The sequence below is a fragment of the Bufo bufo genome, chromosome 11 (assembly GCF_905171765.1).
Source record: "Bufo bufo chromosome 11, aBufBuf1.1, whole genome shotgun sequence".
NCBI lineage: Eukaryota > Metazoa > Chordata > Amphibia > Anura > Bufonidae > Bufo > Bufo bufo.
Genome location: NC_053399.1, coordinates 41,036,607 through 41,059,519, shown reverse-complemented (window position 1 = coordinate 41,059,519; position 22,913 = coordinate 41,036,607). Strand labels below are relative to the sequence as shown.

The 22,913-nt window shown below is 43.0% G+C and overlaps 1 protein-coding gene across 3 annotated transcripts in view; it reads right to left on the bottom strand.

The window, feature by feature from the left end:
- SLC8A3 (solute carrier family 8 member A3) overlaps positions 1–22,913 on the bottom strand; it is a 309,897-nt gene that overhangs the window by 175,819 nt on the left and 111,165 nt on the right. For all 3 annotated transcript variants that reach the window (XM_040412161.1, XM_040412162.1, XM_040412163.1), the window contains exon 2: positions 17,032–18,864. In XM_040412161.1, the coding sequence (XP_040268095.1) occupies positions 17,032–18,803 (1,772 nt within the window). In that variant the 5' untranslated portion in view covers positions 18,804–18,864. The remainder of the gene's footprint in view (positions 1–17,031; positions 18,865–22,913) is intronic.

The window sequence follows — 22,913 nt, the reverse complement described above, 5'->3', positions numbered from 1 at the left end:
CCCACTGCTTTAAGCTGAGTACGACCTCGTACTCCATCATGGGTCTCCCAACTGGAATCTCTACCTGAAATAGAAAATAGAGACATGCAGGCATACATACATGTAATTCATCTGCATTTACATTTACATCAGGTCCAATTGGCAAAAGTGAAGTGTGGTGACAAGGGGCGTCGTTCTCTTCTCTCAGGATAGTGAATGGAACGGGGGCGCTGACCTGGCACAGCGTAACATTAGAACCAGGATAGTCCATGACAATGAATAAGTCCATGATAAAACAGTAGAAAACGGTATAAAAGTTCTTGGAGGCTCAAATAACAAACATGAGTCCGTACCCAGGTTATTTCTTATTAAATCACAGAGGCTCTCATGCGGTGGAGTCCATCTCTGGGCACAATACTTTTAAAAGAGTAAGAATCTCAGAGGCTCAGGTACTTTTGAGTCTGTCTCCGGGCACGGTTCCTTGGTAACAGGTTGCACAATAAAAATGGACAGCAAAGACAAGTGCTGTAATACCCCTGATCAACCTGAAAAGGGGGTGAAGGGTAAAAGGTGCAACAAAGGAACAGGCACAACTTGGTGTGGGGTAACAAAAGCAGGCAGGAGGTCCTGGAAACAAACGTGGCCTTGCTGACTTTGTGTTTTCAGTGGTCAACACCTACCACTGAGCCGTGGACAAACTGGCAGCCGCAACAAAGGACCAGCAACATAGGACTCCTGTCCTGGAAGGGTTAACATCACCTTCTGAAGAAATAAATCAAAGGCCTAGCAGGCTGATCACAGTGGCATATTGTAGCTGCTTGGCTCTGCTGGCAGGTATCGTCTGTAGTAGTCCTCTACAGGAGGATGGGCCCACATAACAGTGTCAGGGGGTAGCTGCAGGGTAAAGGGGCCCCTAATAGGTATTGGCCCCATAGGCCTAGGGGTAAACCCTCTGGTGGGCCGTGCCGGCCCTGGCATGATCACTGCAGGGGGTGACATACTTGGTACCGCCGCAGCAAGCGGTCCGGTGCTCTGGGTGCAGCAATTCACGGCAATCGCGGGTCCGGTCTGGGGCACTGACGGAGCGGTGACAACAGAAGGCGGTCGGCGGGTGGTGACAGGCACCCTTACCTCATCCTTCCTCGGCGGTGTCTGGATCCTGGCGGTGTAGGTCTTACGCAACTCCCGCAACTTCTCCTCCAGCCGGACGATCTGCTCACCGATGCTCTCTGTGTCGGAGTCGCTGTTCTCTGCTGGCGCCGCCGGCGCAGGTACAGTCACCGATGACGCGGACTCGGCCTCTGCAGGTTCTGGCGATGCGTCTGGTCTCCGTCCCATCCGGATGTTCTCAAAGGTAGCACTAAGTCCTTTTAACTGTTCCAGCTCAGATATTGTCTTCTCCCGACGAGGCAGCTCGGGGGAAGGATAGGGGCTCACCCATTTCTCCAACACGGTTGGCTGCCAGAAGACGTTCGGCCCGATGAAGGAGCTCCGCTCCTGAAAGGCATGATGGGCCGGCTCTGGAGAGCGTTCCGGTTCTCGCTCGCAGCCAGAGTAGTCTTCTCCTTCTTCTGCCTCCCAATCCTCAGGTCCTCGCTTCGGACGGGTCACAGCAGTCGCATAGGGGCCGCGCAGGCCCTCGGCAGGGGTGTACTCCACTTCCTCTCCCTCGCGGAGGCTATGCTGGTACGAAGGGAGGTAGTCTCTCTTGACAGACCTTCGATTGACATAGAGGTCTCTGCCAGTAAGATAGTCCTGAATAAACCCGTAGCCACGGGATTTGTCAAACGACAGCACCACTCCCTTTCTCCTCTCCAGGCGGGGTTGGGTGTGCGTATGTCTTTCATGTATGGTCTTAGTTAACTCCTCATACACGATCTTTGTCTGGGTATTTCGCTTGATAGCGGCCTCCCGAATCTCCGCCATCAGGGAAGACCATTGGAACGTTGGCTGAAAAAAGTCCCTCCATGAGCCATAGTAGGGCTCGGGTTCTTTCTCCCTGGTGCGGCAGGCAGGTTGCTCCGGTCCCGGAGCGTAGGCCGGTGGAGCCTCCTCTGGCTCTACACCGGTGTCGGTCATTTTTCCAATCATAGGTGCGGACGCTGCAGCAACACTCTGCTCACAATCCAACATGCTCGATCCTACTGAGGAGAGCGATAGGGTCGCGTCAATTAGAGTAGCCAGCTCCTCCCATTGCACTGGGGAGCCGCCCCCCAGGTATTCCAGTATATGGAGGGCGGTGTCCATGCTGGCAGACATGCAAATGTCCAGATAAGCCGTGGCGCCTGCCCTTGACCTTCTTCCCGCTTTTTCTTCAGAAAGGCGCCAACTTTTCCCGCCTTTTCGGGATGAAGGTGACGCAGCAGTAAATTCAGCAAGCCCAGCGGCCATCTTTAGGTACAAACGCTGTCTATTCACTGACGGCAAGCAAGAATGTTTAAAGTCCACAAAACCACACTCCAATGCGGCGATTTTCTTCCTCTGTGCAGCGCAATACTGTACAGCGCGTTTTAGAAGTTTTTGACACACTTTGGGTATGATTTTTAATCCACAAAGTCCACTTGAATAAAACAGGAAAATTGTCACTTTGGTCACAGGGCAACGGTATAAGGCACAAAGTTCACGCTTCTTGCACTAGAAAGCGTGCGTATCCTGTTCGTGGAACGCCAAAAGAGAAGTGCAGTGTACTCAAGTTGTGTGCAGTAGGTGTTTCTGGGTGATGTAGTGCAATATACACTAACCTGGTACAGCTGACTCTCTGCAAGGGCAGGTATAGGTAGAAATAGTTCGTGACGCCAGTGCCAAGTAAACGGTGGCACGCCGTTTGCGGATGCAGGAATAAATTGAGGAAACGTAGTCTTAAACAGAACTTCAACTTTAGTAGTTTGCAGGCAGAGACAATATTGGAAACGCAGTTCCTCAGCATACAGTCGATTTTGCAATTCGGTCGATGCAGGCAATTCAGTACAGCAGGGTAATTACAGAGTGTTGAACACAGGATTCGCAGCACAGGAGCTAGCACTCTAATTCTGTCTGATCCTGGAATATAGCAATTCTTCACCAAGGCCCATTAACCTAAGTCTGGCTTTATATCCTTGATTATGGCTTTCATAAGTACCTCCTCTGTTTCCTCAATACCTCTGGCTCCTCTGATATTTGCCTCAGTCTCTCCTAGCTTCTGAATGGTTCCTCAGGCTAAGGTATTCCTGCTTCTGCATGTAGGGATTCAGGAGGGAATCTTCTCCTGAACAGCAGGCTTCAGGCCTGGACTGGTCTCAGACATTATCTAATCTTCATCTGTAGATTACAGACACTAGACTCCGTCTCCCCTGCACTTCCTGGTCTAGCCTTATATAAACTAGGGCTCCCTAGCTCCCTCTATGGACTAGAAGTAGGAATGACACCCCTAGCAGGCCTGTAAGTGCAAGTTTCAGTGACAGGAAAATACACACATTACATTACATTTTATAAAACTGACATAAAGCAACTTCCCATAATTAGGAGGGACGACAGCACACCAAGTGACCTTTGGTAGTAACGGGTATTACAACTCCCGTATACTACATATAGTTCCGCCTTATGAATTCACATATTTATTATAGTTATTATTCCTTCCTTTTTGGGTCAATAGCTCCTATGCAGACCTAAGTGTCTCCATGGTGACAGACTACAAACAAACCCAATGTAGTCTGTTCCTTCCAACCGCGCCCTACATCATTAACTTACCAAATACACATTAGTAGGAAAGGACAGAAAGGTGGTGCGAGGACTACAGGATCAGACTACACTGGGTTTGTTAAAATTCTATAACCATTAACACACGTGTGTATAGGAGAGCTGTTCACAAATGGTAGATTGTTTAAAATGCTACTTTCTTCATTTTAGAAGCAAAAGTTTGTTGCAAAGATAAGCAGGACAAGTTATAGTTTTAAATGCACCATTTTAAGTACATGTAATGATTGATCAAAGCCAGCCGTTTAGCTAAAACCCCCTTTGTTTACGTCAGTAAAAACACGTATGGGTGGTCACTAAGGGGTTAAGGGGTGATCTAAAAGATATAGTTATAACAATGTCATTCTAATTTACTGATTTTTTTCGATAATTTTTCCAACATTTTAGAACTTCGTAAATACATCAGTGCAGACTAAAAGATATTACTTTTGAAGCTTTGATTTTTTTCTTTCATTTTTTTGTATTGGAGGCGGCATTGTTCTCCTCCTCCTACATTGTTATTGATGGATGTACATTCACAGATATATCCTTATTTTTTTCTCTATACACCTCGTTTTCACAAAGGCTTTTAAATTAGTACTGCTGTAGTACTTCAGAGCGTATTCTATTAGCAAATCCGCAACTTTATAAATCAATGTTCTAGAATTAATGGAAAGCACATTGTGTAGTGCGATTTGTCAGAACACTCACAACTAGAAGGACATTATTACCTCTATTGGGGAACAAATGACTGCGGTCCTACAAGCACGTATATGTACACCACAGGCTGTCCAGTAATAATGAAAGCAAGAAAGCTTGGGTGTCCAATGCAAGGACAGAGTTAGGGCTTATGCCAACAAACATAAGGGCTCCATGCCCGTATTGCTGATTAGTGGATCATCTGACATTTGCACCTGTGTGAGCGCAAAAAGGGATTCATTTGTTTTAGGTCATGAATAAGGACTGAGTACAGTCCGAAATGCATTGGCTGGAGTAGGGAGATGCCCTGCTGTGTGCAATTTTTTGACTTTTTAAAAAATATTTGAGATAGAAAATCTGTGGTTTTATTCAAGATCTGAGTGCTGGACCCACTACTGTGTTTGTGCACATGTTCTATCTTTTGCTGTATCTTGTGGATCACAGACCCATTCAAGTCAGCGGGTCTGCATCCACAGCACAGAGTGCACACGGAGCCCTTAGTAGCATTTAGTCGACCCTTGGCTCTAATACCTGGTATAACCCCCTGTGACAGAAACCATCTTCAGCATGCATATCTTATAACTGTATATAGTCTATGACAGTGGTGGCAAACCTGCGGCACTCAGAGCCCTTTCTGTGGGCATCCGCACCCTGGTGTACCAATATGCCTTAGACTTTTCATGGCATTAATCAGCGCAGGGCGCACTATGAACAGCGCTGGCAGCGCATTGAATGTAGGCAGGCTATTATAGCTAAATGATAAAGTACATGGAAGATATACTGTATAGACTGTAGTATTCAGGTTATATTGCTGTGTTGGCACAAGTGGGTTTTGGGTTGCAGTTTGGGCATTCGATCTCTAAAAGGTTCGATATCACTGGTCTATGATATTGACTGAGAGAAATATTTCCCTACTCCTCCATGAAGAATAGTTTTAGCCATGCTTCTTGGGCATGTATTACATGCGTAGCCCATTGCAACCTCCCCCCACCCCCAACAGTATCCTGATGACATTTAGATCCTTGCCTTAACTTTCCTCCTGAAACCAGACTACCCCTTTAAAGGGAATCTGTCACCTAGTTTGAGCATATTAAACTCTTAACATAGCAATGTTCAATAAAGTGCCTTCATTCCAGCAAGTATAGAACAGACGCAAGCAGTCGGCGATACTGCGGCTGCGCGAGATCTCTGGGGAAAGAAAGGAGGACACAAGGATGGTGGGGTGAATAAATTGCATGATGTAGCGGAGGGGACGGGGCCGATGTGGGAGTAAATTAATTTAAGAAGAGGCGTGCTGGGCTTGAAATAAAGGCCGGCTGGGCACTGCAGGGGGGCGTTACTGGGCAATTGTGGAGAGGAATAACGCCCCTCTGGGCACCTTGACGCTTCATTAGCATATTAGAAAAATCGCTTTTTGATCAAAATGGAAACTTGAATAAAAGAAAGAAGACCCTTGCTGGAATGAAGGTACTTTATTGAACATCGCTATGTTAGGAGTTTAATATGCTCAAACTAGGTGACAGATTCCCTTTAAGTAATTGTTATTTAACTGATCTGATTTATTGGTTACCATTTTAATAAATTATAACCCATAAATACTTGATCTGACATCATCTGCATCATTTTTACATGTGTTTTGATATGTTGGGTGGACAGCAGGTACACCCTCTAATTGTCTGGATTCCTCTAAGGCAGTTCTGTAGATGATGACCCCAGAGTGAATTTTCTGCATTCTTATAACGGGACTTGACTCCCAGTTCTACTTCTTCTGTACCTTAAATTTGTATTGCTTGCAACATATGTGCACGACTGAAACCAAATTACATTTAATGAATTAATCAGCCTTTTAGCATTTCTCCAACTTGAGATTGCTGTTCCCCATACAAAAGCTGCAGGCAGCAACTGCAAGCAACATATGTTCTGTCTCCCTATTATCACCGTCTACATGGCAGAAAGAAAGCAACTTAATTGAAGCAAGGAAGTCGGCCATGTGCTCCACCATTAACAATTGTCTAAAATACGAACTAAAGTACTAGCACCATTGGAGAGCACAGTACATACTGCTATACAACAGCGGATTTCTTGGCACCGTTACATCGTTGGTTCCACTGATCCAAATCACAGATACAAAGTGTAAGCATATGGCATGCTGACAGTGTAATATGTACCCTGCCAATATTATGCCATTTTGTAAAGCCTCACTAATCTTAGTTTTGGTTGCCCTAGCAGGGCATATGGACATCATTGGGGGAGGGGGGTGGAAACATCCCAGTCTAGCTGGCCATTCATTTGATGTATGCCTATATATGGCCCCTTCAACTTTCTAACATGCATTATAGTTCACTCCTCACCATTCTCAAAATCTCTGCTTGAAGTCACTGGGTAAAAAAACATTCATTACCCAGAGCATTTACACATTTGGGGCTCTGCCAAATGCATGCCTACAAATCTGGATTGCCCAATGAACAAGGTCATCAGGTAATTGGTGGCAGTATTGCACTGCCAGATCATCGCTAACGAGCGCTTCTACGAACACTCGTTACCAATTAACGGCAAATGGCCAGTGTAATACTTAGGCCCCTTTCAGACGAGCGAGTTCCATGCTCCAGACTCGTGTGAGTATGAGACAGCTCCCGTTCTGACCTCCCAGCACTGACGGGGTCACATAGCATTATATTGATTTTTGATGCAGCCTCAAACAGTATAATTTTTTAACCTATGTAACAATATGTAAAAACAATGGAGCACATTTATTAAGACTGACGTTTTAGACGCCGGTCTTAATAAGGCCCTGTGCTGGCGGTGGATCCGCCGAAGTTATGAAGAGGCACCGGCCTCTTCATAACTATGGTGCATCCACCGCCACTTCTACGTGTAAGTCAGGTTCCTAGCCATCTTACATTTAGACCATTTTCTATGCCTTCCGCACGCCACACCCACAACCCCGCGTGAGCGGGAAGAAGTCGTAGATTGCGGCGCAAAGGACCTTTGTGCCACAATTTGCGCCAGAAATACACCTAATAAAGGCGTATTTCTGGTTAATAAATGACCCCCAATGTTTTCCCATGTCAAAAGATGTCCATAGGATTTAACTTCACTGTGTCAGTGGTGTATCTAAATAGGTTTCTTCAGGTGTTAATGAAACTTTAGATGGGGATGATGATTGGGAAGATATTTCCCATGAGATGCAGGTTTGTAGGGCTGTAATATCTTCTGTTACACAATAGTAACATATGAGGTATAGTGTTCACAATTGGTTTTACTTGTTGTTAACCTGTACACTTGTATCTTGTATTTTTTGACTCCACAGTCTATATGGCACCCCACAGTCTTGTAAATAGGAAGAATTAATTGTTTATTGATTACTGCAGAAGAAAGCTGGAGTCAAGAGGAGCGAGGTGACAAACAAGTAAATTGACTGCCTCACCAAAATGGAATCCTACAGGTCTTGGTCATGACATTGATGCAAAAAAGGTAAAATACGAGCCATAACCTTTAAACAACCAATCAACTGAAGCTTAAAAGGTGCATATACTTCTTTAATAGCCACCAGGCGAATGCTTACTGGCTGACAGCTATTCCTTCCGACTACCTCACACATACGTATGTTCAGATCGACCGAGCATGAATGTGTTTTTAAAGAGGTTGTCCCATTAAGACAAGTGTCTGATTGACAGGGGCCTGAATGAGTGCCTGTGTTCCCCATATGAGCTTCCACGCCATTCACCTTTACGGGGCTGCCAGAGGTAGCTGAGCACTCAACTATGTCCGGAGGTTCCAAAGAAATAAGTGGAGCGGCGGGCATTCATGCGTGTCTTTCGCTCCATGGTAACAGGAAGATGGGCCCCCATACACGTCATCGGCAGGGGCCCCAGTGGTTGGACCCCTGCTCTGCAGACGTTTATCTATGGTATAGCAGATAGGTTGCCTTAAAGGAAATCCCCTTTAATGGTAAGGGGAGGGGGAGCCACTGCCAGACACCTCTGATGGTGGCTTATCTTCTGCCAGAACACAAGAGGATTGGGCACTGGAATTCAGTTCTTTCACCCATCATCAGGAGAGAGCTTAAAGCCCTAAAACCAATGAAATCAGTGGGTTCATATGACAGTAATCTAATGTGTCTGCCCCTTTTATTTTATTTTTATAAAATGCTCATCACACTATTCAGATAAATCCATCAAACATGACATTATAATTTATTGAAAACATCGCTTATATTTGGATTTCTATAAGATCAATCTGGTCACGTCATGCCACATAATTACCATAATTAAAAGGACATCTGTCAGCAGGTTTGTACCTATGACACTGGCTGACCTGTTACATGTGCGCTTAGAAACTGAAGGCCTCTGTGTTGATCCCATGTTCATATGTGCCCGCACTACTGAGAGAAATTTTTAATATATGCAAATAAGCCTCTAGGAGCAACGGGGGCGTTGCCGTTACACCTAGAGGCTCTGCTCTCTATACAACTGCTGTGCCCTCTCTACTTCAATTGACATAGCCAGGCAGGTGCGATAACATTTTCACTGCCTAGCCCTGTTAATCAAAGTGAAGAGGGCGCGGCAGTTGCAGAGAGAACAGAGTCTCTAAGTGTAATGGTAACGCCCCCGTTGCTCCTAGAGGCTCATTTGCATATATTAAAGCTTCATGTTTCTCAGCATTTCGGGCACATATGAACATGTGACTAACACAGATGCCTTCAGCTGTCAAGTGCACATATAACAGGTCAGCCAGTGTCATAGGTACAAATCTGCTAAGACATGATCTTTAATGGGAACGCCTCTTGTCATTACACGGCTCCCGGGCTCCATCAATCATGAGCTGCAAAAGCCAGATGATGGATGGCACATGGGTAAATCCAACAAGCAATCACTGTAGTACAGAATTGTGCCAGCTCCACCAGTGAGAAATCCTGACTGATAGTAAGGGCTCACAAAAGGGTAACCAACCAGCAGAATTGTGAATGCAGCTCTGGACTTTCATACATAGAGATACATTACATTACATTATATTCTTCCAATGTTCCTTAGTATTTACCAAGGTGTTCAACATTTTGTGTAAATTATGTCTATGTAAAAATATAAAATAAATGGTGATTAACAGTGATAACATCTTTTAATGTAGTAATTTACAAGCTTGATTGCCTCAGAATATTAAATAAAAAAAGATGCAAGTTAAAGGGGTTGCCCCACCATAACAACTTATCATCTATCCATTAAATAGGTCAAAATATTTGATCAGTGGGCAGCCTATTGCTGAGACCAATACTGATCATAAGAACAGTATTTTTAGGACCCAACCTGTATATCATCACTAAAGTCTAATAGGTTTTGAATCAAAGAAATAGTCCATAAAAGTGGCAAATTTCTGGCTCCAAAGACCGCTCCAAATTTTTCTCCTGGACCTTTGGGGCTCACAATGGTTTCAGAGACTGGGATCCTCTGGTACTCTGGTCAGACAGTTTAAACCCTGGTTCTATGGGACGGGTGACTCAATACTCCGCTATCTCCAGCAGTTCTATTGAGATGAACAGAGCAGTAGCCCACTGCGTGACCATCACCCATTCAATCAAGGGACTCAGGGACCCCTGCTCTCATCAGAGGTAGATGGGTAAAGAAGTCCTTATGGTGACTCACCTCGTTGATCTTACCTGACTAGTGATTTTTAGTATTTAGGGTATGTAGATTGAGACTATAAAACTTGATTAAGAACACTTCGTACCAAAGTACACACTGCACGAGTATCATTGACGGATATATATTCTGGCAGTTCATTAAAACTATCCCATAAAAAGTTCATGACAGAATAAGGAAGTGGTGTGGAGGACATCGGGCATGTGACATCTAATGTTAACAGTAGACAAACAGCCATTCCATCCTGGATTCTGCTCATTCCAGAGGGAAGACTAGTGTCCAGCACTGGCCTATTTGCTGTTCTGGCCGGCACTGTTATAGGCGCATGGGATTAACATTCCATCTTGAGAGCAGCTCCTGCAAGCATATTACATTTCAGCCTGTCTTCTCCATCCAGAGGACACATCTCAGGAAAGGGTTATCCATTTGTAAGAAAGAAGACATCCACATCCATCATTCAGCTTCAGAAATAAAGATATTGCAGGCCGGTTCTGGTTATTGAACCAAATCGAGATACTTTTGATTGATATTGCAAGTAAATTGGGCAACTTATGCCATGCCACTATGGCTGGAGCTCAGCTGGTGGATGTGGCAGTAACACAAAATTTGAAGAGTTTCACAATTGCGACGTCTGCATAAGGCAATTAACAAAGCAGGCACTAGTGATTATCTATATGCTAATGTATGCTAATGAGAAGCTTGGCATTGGTCAACAGACTCCGCGACAGATGTACATTGAAATAAAAAAGCCTCAGTTGCTGTTCTGGTAACACAGACTCTAGATATAGCAGAGTGAAGACGGCCAGAGGCTTTAAAGAGACTTGTCACTGGGATTTTGTGTATAGAGCTGAGGACATGGGTTGTTAGATGGCCGCTAGCACATCCGCAATATCCAATCCCCATAGCTCTGTGTGCTTTTATTGTGTTAAAAACCCGATTTGATATATATGCAAATTAACCTGAGATGAGTCCTGTCCCTGACTCCTCTCACGTATAGGACTCATCTCAGGGACAATTTGCATATGTATGAAATTGTTTGTTTTAACACAATAAAAGCACACAGAGCTTTGGGGACTGGGTATTGCGGATGTGCTAGCGGCCATCTAGCAACCCATGTGCTCAGCTCTATACACAAAATCCCGGCGACAGGTTCCCTTTAATGCCGCAACATGAACGTGATGTCATTGTTACATTTGGCTCCTGAAGCACATCTTTTTTTCAGGAATGGGTTTGGGTGCCATGTTAAATTTGCAACACCCCTTAGGTACCAGTACAGTGGAAACTCCCATATATAACGCATCAAGAGATTTAGCTATGGGTGTTTTATAAACATTTTTACATTAGACTGTAAAAATAAAAATAAAAGACATTGTTTCCAACAGTGTGTTGCTTTAGACCCAACTTTTTAATTTTTGCAAGGGTTAACAGGAGAAAAAGCGCCAAGCAGTATGTTACGCAATTTCTCCTGAGTATTGGAAACACCCCAAATGTGTTCAGACTGCGGTTTGGGGACATGGCAGTACTCCGAAATGAAGGAGCAGCATCTGGATTTTCTAACATGAAATTTGCTGAAATGGTTTTAAGAGCCATATGGGGTCATTTATCAAACAGGTGTAAAGTAGAACTGGCATAGTTGCCCGTAGAAACCAATCAGATTCCACCTTTAATTTTTGACAGTGCCTTTGGAGAATGAAAGGTGGAATTTGATTGGTTGCAGTTTGATAAATGACCCCAATAGTTATTTTAGCTGCTGGTGACACCATTATTAATGCTTACACCCTCTGTTGACGGGAGCAGCTCAGTTCCTGAGTCCTAGAAATGTTATTTCATAGGGAATACAAGTATTAAAGGTTTTTTTTTTCTGGGATTTTGATATTGATGGCCTAATCTCAGGATAGGTTATCAATATTAGATCAGCGGTGGGGGGGGGGGGGGCGGGCAAAGTCGGCAGATCAGCTGTATGAAGAGACCGTGGTGCTCCATAAACGCTTAGGTCTTATCCTAGGCCAGTGACATCCCATTCATTGGTCACACGGCCAAGTTGCAGTGAATGGGACTGAGCTACAATGCCAAGCACAGACGCCACCAAATGGACGGCACTGGAGTGCCGGTGAACGACATAGCTTCTTCAAACAGGAAGGGGTGCCGAGAGACAGACCACCACCGATCAGATATTGATGGCCTACCCTGAGAATAGGCCTTCAATATGCTAAACCTTGAAAACCGCTTTTAAAACAAAGGTAGAATGTTCGAGAACGTGAGATCCAAATCGATCTTACAAAGTACTTGGCAACTAGTATGAAACAACATAAAATAGTAATACATGAAAAAGATATATAAAATGTTAACAGAAACCACGGCAGTTCTTCAGCCAGACACATAAAGCACAAAATAGAATGTAACCAAAGGGGTTATAGGGATGACAAGTTTCATTAAGATCTGAACTTTTCTTTTCCAAAAGCTGCGGCTGATCCAAATGATAGATTATACACTGTATGCTCTGATGAATCCTAATCAAAGCATTCACTCCAGACATCATTTAGCGGCTCCTGGCAGGCACCACAGCCTTTTTTGGCAATGTTCTGCGTTCAATATTTAGTTTGTCTTGAAACGAGGCGATTACTAATGTGCGTTAGGGAACAGAAATAACAGTACTTGTTGAAGATGGGTCCATAACAGCCATCGGACACTGATATGGTAGTCATACAGGCCCACATACAAGGGACTTAAAGCCACCTATATAGTAGTCATATAGGCCCACATATAAGACCATCTACCAAAAGAACTATAGAAAACTACCCCTGCTTAGGGTACATGGACTGATGATCCGTTGTATAACTGCTCGTTCACGATACTTGGCCTCTGTGAAAGGTGAAACGTTCATTCATTGGGTGATCGCGCTGACAGAAAAAAAATCATTGCCCCTGTGCAGCAGATCGTACTGTCTAAACAGCAATGTACTACACAGGAACAATGATTTTCTATGGTAACAAGTGATTTTATATGCAGGTCTCACCTCCGCCAAAGATCAGGCAATTATCGGGAAGGTCTGGTTCGTTCCCAATAATAGCTAGACACATCGGTCCATGTAAAAGGACCCTTAGTCTTCCTCTCATTGCCATATGGGTACTAGCGGAACATAGATTTTTACTACCACCAAACATGGGAGACAACCACGTTCATGTTACAATTATCACCACAGGCCCAGCTCCTAGAATCCACGGCAAACAGCTGGACATTGCATCTCTACGATGTCCATATGCCCTCACAGTGCAAATGAACATTGGTTGTCTTCATGAGACCCCATAAGTTTTCACTCATTTCAACAGGGCTTCAAAAATATGCAGACAGCACACAGTGTCTATATGAACGGACCATATGTCTGTTCCACAGCCCCGCAGACAAGAATAGACAGCTGTAGCAGACAGCAGGACGTAAAGTTCCGCGAAATGCGGTACGCACACAGCCGCTCCGCTATCCGTGTTTTGCTGATCCAAAAAAACGGCATTGGTTGTGTGCATGAAGCCTAAGTAGCTAGGTATTCCAGATGGGATATACCACAAATATGTAAGGTGGGAAAACCACCTCATAGGGTTATTCTCATAGGATATGCCATAACTGTGTGGGTGTGGGTTCCACCTCAGCTATTTTCGTAGCTGCCAGAGAAGTGAACAGAGAGTGCACGTGCAGCCACCTCACCATTCATGGCAGCCACATAACAAGGAGACGTCCCGTCTTGAGGACCCACACCTATTGCACATCTGTGGCCTATCCTGTCCAATAGGTGTGGTCCCCAGTCCATAACTGTGACACTACTATGACATACTGCATATTATGTGTAAAATAAAAAATGTCCCATCTTTTTATAAAAATAAAAACCGGCGTAGAAAATGATAAATGAGACAGGCCTGCCAGCCCGTCCCCTTCCCCGCCCCTCCCCCTTTTTTAGACCTGCGTAAGTGAAAAAGTCGCAATTGCGGCGCAAATAACCTTTGCACCACAATCTGCGGCAGAAATACGCCTAATATAGGTGAATTTCTGTTATACGGACATTTAAAGCAAACCTGTCACGTTGAACATGGTGCCTGAGCCGCAGACAGCATGTTATAGAGCAGGAGGAGCTGTGATTAGTGATTGATGTATAGTTTTATGGGGAAAGATTCAGTATAACGTGCATTTCTTTCATATAAATTCCTGCTCATTCTGGGCTTTGAAGTCCAGGAGGCGGACCTATCAGTGATTGACAGCTATCTGTGTATACACAGTCATGGAGGGAAGGCTGTCAGTCACTGATCGGACCGCCTCCTGGACTTTACAGATCAGAATGAGCAGGAATTTAAAATAATAAAATACAAGTTATGGTATACAAAAATTTTCCCATAAAACTATATAACAATCTGTTCCACCTCTCCTGCTCTATAAGCTGCTGCTTACAGCTCAGACACCATGTTCATTGTGACAAGTTCCCTTTAAATGTGGCAGTATTACGACCATCTAAAAACCAGCCTATTGCTGCATATTATGCTCTAATTTATGGATTATTTACCAAGGTATATGTGCAATGACCCAGGACAGCTAATCAAACATTTGCTTAGATTGACTGCACAGATCTAATTGAGAACCAGTCGGTGTGCTCTGTTACTAAATAAACATATAGAATAAATCCATACTCCTCATTACTGCCATGATCACAGGATTAGACGAATTCTTCATATAGCTGCCGCCAGAAAGGCCAACAGAAATGTACTAAACAAACAGTCACCTAATGATTCCTAATGGCCCCAGATCATATTGACTCTACAAGGAAGTATTATTTGATGGAAGAGCAGATACAGTATGTACGTGGATCTCTCCTTTGCCTGAGCTTTAGGTAATCTTGTGTGTGCTAGCCCTAGTGAATGTGTGCTTTTTGTATCTTTCTGCCCACGTATGTTTACTAACTGATCCTCTGCTGACTGCCCTGACCACGGACTTGTTTTATGGATATGCTTAAATTCTGCCTTGCCTGACTTCGGATTTGTTTTATGGATATGCAAAAACTCTGCCTGTCCTGACCTCAGCCTGTTTCCGAACAAAAATTATTGCTCAACCCCCTCAGTGCTTTGCACCAGTGTCTCTGACCCCTGAGGGTCATCTGTTAACTACACCGGACTATTCCAAGAGGTGGCAGCCTGGTGGGTCCCCTTCAGTGAAGACTAGATCCCTGTATAAGGGTTAAAGAGTGAAAACCAGGTGATCGCCAGGATAACACCCTTAAGACTAGACCAAACTTGTTAGGCTACTTTCACACCAGCGCTTTTGCTGGATCCGTCATGGATCAGCAAAAACGCTTCCGTTTTAATAATAGAACCACCTGCATCCGTTATGAAAAGATCCAGTTGTATTATCTTTAACATAGCCAAGACGGATCCGTCATGAACTCCATCGCAGACAGAAAAACGCTGTTGCAGCATTATTCTGTTCGCGGTGGAACGGAATGCATTCTGCTGCATTCTGTTTCGTTCAGTTTTGTCCCCATTGACAATGAATGGGGACAAAACGGAAGCGGTTTCCCCCGCTATTGAGATCCTATGACGGACCTTAATAGCGGAAAGGAAAAGCGCAAGTGTGAAAGTAGCCTTAGTTTGTATAGTGTGTGCAGATGAGGCACTGGCTTGGCTATAAACCTACGGTATGTTATGTTTCAAGGTCTGTTTAAAATGTTGAGCATTGATTTATAAAATAGCTACCTTCCAACTGGGAGCAGCAGAGGCACAGCTTTCTTTTCTTTTTGGAAAAAAAACTAATTTACATACCGTTTTCCCCAGTGGAGCATTACATGGCCTATAAGACTCCTTATACCTACTAAGGCACTCTCCACATGGAGAAATAGTAATCCCAGATCCCAACAAAGACCTTTCACCCGGTTAAGCTAGTTCTTTCTGCTCTGCACTGACAAGGGGCGATCACCTCAAAACAGCTGTCAAAAGATGAGGTACTGGCTTGGCTATAATCCTAAATTATGTTTAAAGGCCTGTTTAAAAAGTCCAGTACATTGACTTTCAGCTGATAGCCCCAGAGGCACAGCTCTCTTTTCTTTTTGCAAAAAAAGCTAACTTGCATGCCTCACAATCCAGCATGGATTAATTTCTGAAGGGAGTCTGTCACTAGGAAATTCACTGTTACATCAGGCACAATGCCTCATAGGACTAGCTCAGCTATATGTAATGATTAGTTGCTTTATTCTAGAGAAAAAGTACTTCTATCCATATGCAAATAGAGTGCACAGTGGGCAACACCAAGCCACTTTGTGCACCCTTGCTCCTCCAGCTCCCTCTGCCAGTACCACCTTCTCCTTTTTTGATTTAATCATCTAGTGTGGCCCTTTCAATCAAAAAGAGGGAGGTTCTGACAAAGGAAGGAGGAGCAAAGTAGCTTTGACCCACCCTCAGTGCACTTAACTGCTCATTTGCTTAAGGATGAAAAGTACCTTTTCTCCAAGATGAGGCAATGGACCACTCAGTGAAAGGTGTCATTATATTCAGCTACACCTACAAGGCATTGTAAGTGGTTTAACAGTGACTTTTCCCAGTGACAGACTCCCTTTAAACAGTCGAGTCAAATTTGTGACAACCGTTTTTTAGACAAAGATAAAATGAAGATGCTAAATAAGCCGAAAGTAAAGATCATAGTTCACTGAACAAATCTGCAAAAATGTCAAATCCGTTATGTTATTGCTAAAAAAGGCAACAAACCAACAGACAACCCCATGGGTCTTATCTATAGTATAATATACAACAGAAAATGATTATGAAATAGATTTTTGAATAATATTATAATATTCTAGGTGTACATTTTTGCAAAAAATACATTGGAATTCATTAGGTTTATTTGCTCAAGAAATGCTGTAATATAGAACTATATTTAACTGCTATCCCTTTGAAAGCATTCAGTAACTATAGTAATTACATTTGCAAGATAATATAGAAATGTACTAAGCAATCTAGGAATCAAGAATATTACTTACACAGTTTCATCATTCTTAAATTCCAGTTCACCATATGCGTCTTCAAAATCTTCTCCGCCACCTTTTGCAGTGCCTTCAATTGTCCTAAAAGGGACAATGACAGTGCCCCGAGCTCCCGATGTCCTAAGAACTTTAACTTCCATCACACCAATGCTTTCACTAACACGTATGATGTCACATTCAAAAGTAAAAATCCCAGCATGGTCATCATCCAGTATAGTAACGGAGGCCACATAGGGAGAGACCAAAACTGCTTTTGGGTAGCAAAAAGTATTGGGTTCCACTGGCTCTGAAGCATCAACTATTCGTATGTTACAGAGTCTCACGAAGAAATGTTCATCTTCTTCAAAGATGTCATCATCAATAATCCCAACTGAGAACTCCTTTTGGGTTTCTCCAGATTTGAACACTAAGGTTCCTTCTGTGAACTCATAATCAGCTCCTGCATTTGCAGAACCATCTTCAGTTTTATAGTCCACCATCAGAGTCTTGGAGACATCACCACCTTTTCTTACAACAGTCAACAAGACAGCACCACAATTTTCAAGGCATTGATAGGAGCATGGATCAAAATAGATCTTAGACACAAACTCTTCAGATTCGTCCAAGCATATGTCCTGTAAGCTGGTGCATCTCTTTGACTGCTCAGCAGCATGTTTCTTCAGAATGTTACCTGCTCCAGTCATCATTCTGGTGGCTTGTATTCGGTAAAATGCTCTGCTTTTCTGTTGATGTGACAAGGCATAATAATTTGCCATTTCTACTAACTGATCTAAATCCTTCTCCGGGTGTTTCTGCTTTAAATCCTTAAGGATTCTTATCATATCTCGGCGAGATTCATCTACTTCCTTTCCATCCATGTTTAACAGATTTCCATCTAGAAAATGAGAGTTCATGATTTTGCCGTCCATTTCGATCCCTTTTGGGTGCTCTGCCTCAGTCTCAATCATAATCCCTCTGTGTTTGTCAGTCCGATACTTTTTGTGCATATATTTGTAGAAAAGAAGACGTCTGTCTGCCACCCAGGCAAGAACAACACATACAGGAAAGAAAAACAATGTCAGCAAACCTTCCCACACTTGCACCACTCCAGGAGAGAACACAGCAAGGATCATATATAACCATATGTATGCAAAGATGCTCCATGCTGAAGTCACAAAAAATACTCGAAGATGCTTGATCTTGCGAACTTCACCATCAGGTATGACATAGACACAAATAGCAATTATGATAAACATGTTAAATGCTGCACTCCCAACAATGGTGGACGGACCAAGATCTCCAGCAACAAAATTATGACCACATACCTCAATTAATGACAAAAGAATTTCAGGGGCAGAAGACCCAAGTGCCATAAGGGTTAAATTGGAGACTGTTTCATTCCATACTCGAATAGTCGTTGTGGAGGTCTCACCATTGGGTTTTTTAATTATGATTTCCCGTTCTTGTGATGTTATGACCTCTATAGATGCCATAAAACGATCTGCAATGATGGACACGCCAAGAAACATGTAGATCATTGCTACAAAGTACACAATAACTCTGGCAATCTTATCTCCCAGGGAAGGGTTCTCTGGGTACCATATCGGCAAAATGACACCTGCCTTACAGTCAAAGGATCCAGTGCAGGAGTAGTTTTGTTTTTGTGGACTGCTTGGAGGGTGGCCTGCAGAAACAGCATGAACCTGAGGACTTTGAAAAAGCAAGATGAATGTGACAAGTCCAAAGTGAAGAAAAGTTGATGCAAGGGGCTGCAACTTTAACCAAGCCATACATAAATTTGATTTGGGAGCTATAATTCCAGGTAATCCTCTGTACAGATCGCTATGAAACCTACAAGAGAAGAAAGAAAAATTAAGTTATGTCACGTACTGTACGTTATTAATGAGCAGCAGCAAGTCAATGACAAGGAGTAGCAGGTCATAATAAGGAGTCTAGTTAAAGCACTCTGCCATATCAGAGGTGACTCCTGTGTCCCACAACCAAGGCAAACTAATGAACATTCATAGCCAGGTCATGTCACAGACAATTCTATTATCATGGTCAATTAATAATAAAATAAAAAATTGCACAAAGCCCCGAATGTAATATTATAGATTCCAAATAGACGGGGTAAACAGCTGGCTGTCAAATGTTTTTGTCACAGCTAGGCCTTGTGTGATGCCATGCACCCACTGCAGTCTTTGGGACATGCTCCATTGGATGCCATATTCCAGAGATATTCTATATGAGAAGAACTCCATAATTCTTTCCTATAAGGAGGCACCATGCAGTGGCCATATGGCTAATAACCACACTCAACATAGTTACACAGCATCATCACCAATATATTCCATGTTTGTGTGTCTGTTTTTATAAAGCATATCATACCTGTATATTTTCTCTATATTTTAGGTCTATGCAACCATTTAGCTGAATTTTGCCCAACATACATCCACTCTGTTTCCGATGAAAGCTTAACCTATCAGGGTCAATGACAAGCAATTAATGCTACTAAGCAAATCTAATTCAACTTCAATGCGCGGCATATTTTTCTCTGCACCCAGAGGCTTTGACAGTCAGTAATTGTAGTAATGGACAAAAGTATTGATTACTTAACCAACTAATTGAATAAAAGTATCTCAAGGGACTTCAGTTTTCATGTCAGCCATCTTACATATACAAACTGGTTTATAAGGGTCACTGTCACAGAGTACCACTATAGTATAAACGTAACCTTTATTCTATTATGATATTAAAATAACCCCACATGTAGCACGTATTGAACAAAACAACAAATAATACATATAGTCGGGATACAATGGTCGTCAGTCTTCCATGATATAGGAAGGGGCAGTTTTATAGGCAGGGTGGTTATATAAACACGGGGCTCTCTCCCTACTAATCCCCTTAAACTATTGATCCCTGCTTACAAAACGGAATGGCCGTCCCGATAGGGGCTATCCCATGTTCAGGAACCTCCTATATGCCCTAGGATGGCCCTGAAACCAGATGATACCGGCCCACCCTATCGGGTGGCCTATAATTGATGATGTGGCCTAATCTAGATATACAAAAAATAATAAATACGGAATATATAAAAAATATATTTACTCATATATAATGATGGAATTCATATACCCACAGTTATGAACAAAGCAATTGTCCAACAGACGCCAAGTACACTTTACACTCTATTGTATGTTATTAGTATTTTTTAGAAACGGTACCTCGATAGTTAAAAGTAACCAACGCATATATAAGGTCCCTTTGCCCCATCCCAACGCGTTTTGCCCGTTTTAATAAGTCGGGCTCATCAGGGGACACTCAACACATGTCCTAATAGGCATCAGACAGGTATAAATTATAGTAGTCAAACATTCAGTGGTAACAATGTACCGATAATTAATCACTTATTTAACCGCAAAATAATGATCAAAACTAAAGTCTAGACCAAGGGTTAAGTTTGGCTTGCGGTCTCCAGCTCCCTTCAGCTGATTATACCAACAATGCAAACTTGTGACACCAATCTAGTGCTATTCATATATCGCACCAGTTCAAGCGTGCAATTGCGGTCCCTAATGCACGGGCAACATCCGTGCAGCGGACCAGACCCATTCAACTTGAATGGGTCCATGGTATGTCCGCACCGCAAAAAAAAATGACATGTTATATTTTTTTGCGGTGCGGAACCACGGAAAGAAACACCACAAAAGCACTCTGTTTTGCTTCTGGTGTTCCTTTCCGTGACTCCGTTCTGCATCTCCGGAATTGCGGACCCAATACGGCCACGGCCGCCCAAAGGCCGTGTGCATGAGGCCTAAAAAGTGGTTCACAACCTGCACCTCAGGTGGTACACACCTCAGGTACTCTGGGGTTTATGCCGCTAGCAAAGAAAAGTAAGGCTACCCAGGCCTCCAGCAATGTTTTACTGCTGGTTACCAAGCATGCCAGCTCTTAAAGCTTGCCCAGAGGTGGGACCAGCACCCATCTGACATTGGTGGCATATCCTAGTGATATGCCACCAATGTGTGTGATGGGCCAACTTATAATGGGGTCCATTAGGGATATTCATTGTGTCACTCGTTCTGATGGCAAGAACTCTGACCACAGTGCAGTGCAAGTCTTTTTATCTTAATATTTATAACCGATGGCTCTCTTGGGATACTGGGTTGGAAATTCTTGTCACTTGAGGGTACAGTAGTTGGCTTGAATGGGCTCAGAAACACTGCACTAAAATTCAAAATTATTATCTATCTTGCATAATTTGGATTGTAAATCAGTGCCCAATGGGGTCCGAACAAACTTTCAAAAACATACTGATCGGTGAGTAAGCTCTCTATAAATCAGGGCCTACTGTGTGTATCGTTGATAGGGAAATTAGACTGTAAGACTCCTGGTGAGTGGAGACAACCTCTACAGTGCTTTGGAGTACACTGGTGATTACCGACCACTTGTTCCCTTTCTTTCCTTTTCTATTTTATCTGCTTTAGGTTTTACTTTGTATAGGATTTAGATTTATTTTTATTTTTCTTAAGCGAATGTTGAAACATATATTTTTTTTTATTGTTGTCGATGTGGCACAGGTTGTCCGCCATTGTATTTCTCTTACTTAACCCAACATGTATTTCGGTTGCCTGGTTTCCTGGTTCTTTAAAGTGGCTATTCCCAGATGAATTAATATTCTTTGTAGATTGTGTAGTTTATCTAGATCATCTGTACAGCTCAGAAGAATGTGACAGATGACACTTTGAAGATACTGTGGTGGCAGATATATAATTCAAGTGTTCTTACAGTAACATTGACATGCTGCAAGACAGAATACGCAGAGGATAATAGTGTAATTGCCTACATGAAAGAAGCCAGGCTGCCTACAGCGAGCAGAAAACTTACAAGTAACAGGTAATTGTGGTATATGTAGAAGAGTGAAAGGAATATATGACAGGTATCATGGCGTGTATTGTTATGAGGGAGCCGACCAAGAAATCAACTAAAGCAGCTTTGAAGCATTGATTTCTATAAACATATGACACAGTACGAATACAGGTTTCCTTGCAATTCTAACAATAAAGGCAAACAGTTCTTGATAATAAACAATGCATCTTAAATTAACAAAAATACAGTAACTTTACATACAGGCATAAATTAAATATCCATTTCTGGTATTTGTTTACAGCACCTATGCGGAACAGTGTGTCTCCATGGTAATATACTGTATAACATCCATTTGTAGTCTAATACTGCAGCCATGTTCCTTTCGATCTGCTCCCAGATTATTTCTAACCTGCCACATCAATAATAAATAGTTGACAGATGGATGACGGTATGACTGCAGATCAGACTACGCAGGGTTTGTTTGCAGTCTGTAACCATGGAAACCGATAGGTCTACTCAGATGCTGCAGACACAAACAGTAGCCTGAAAAGTTATTCCAATTTTTATTTCAGATACTTTAGAGTAGAGATAGTGAATAGATAGATTCATATGGATCGAATTTGATCGAGAAAAAAAAAAAAAAAAAAAAGCATTTTCAGCAGTCAATAGGGATCCGGCGGTGATCTGTTGAATTCAGCAATGCCAGATCTGATGAATACCAGCAGGCTGTGAGAACAGCATGCTGGAAACGATCACCAGATATGTGAACGCAGCCAGGGTTTTACTACTGATCCTACTAACTATCTTCAGGCTATGCCATCAATATCTGATCAGATGGCCAAGAGAGGAGAGAAGACGCTCATAGGTGAGGGTAAACAGATAGATGTCCCTTCCCCCTAACCAAGATGAGTGAAGTTACTCACCTGGTTTGGTTTGCACTGATTGTGGTGCAACCTTGGTGGAGGGAGGTTCGAAGAGTTGAGGTTGTCTGGGTTGGTGCTGCCGGATGGTGTCCGAAACAACCCTGG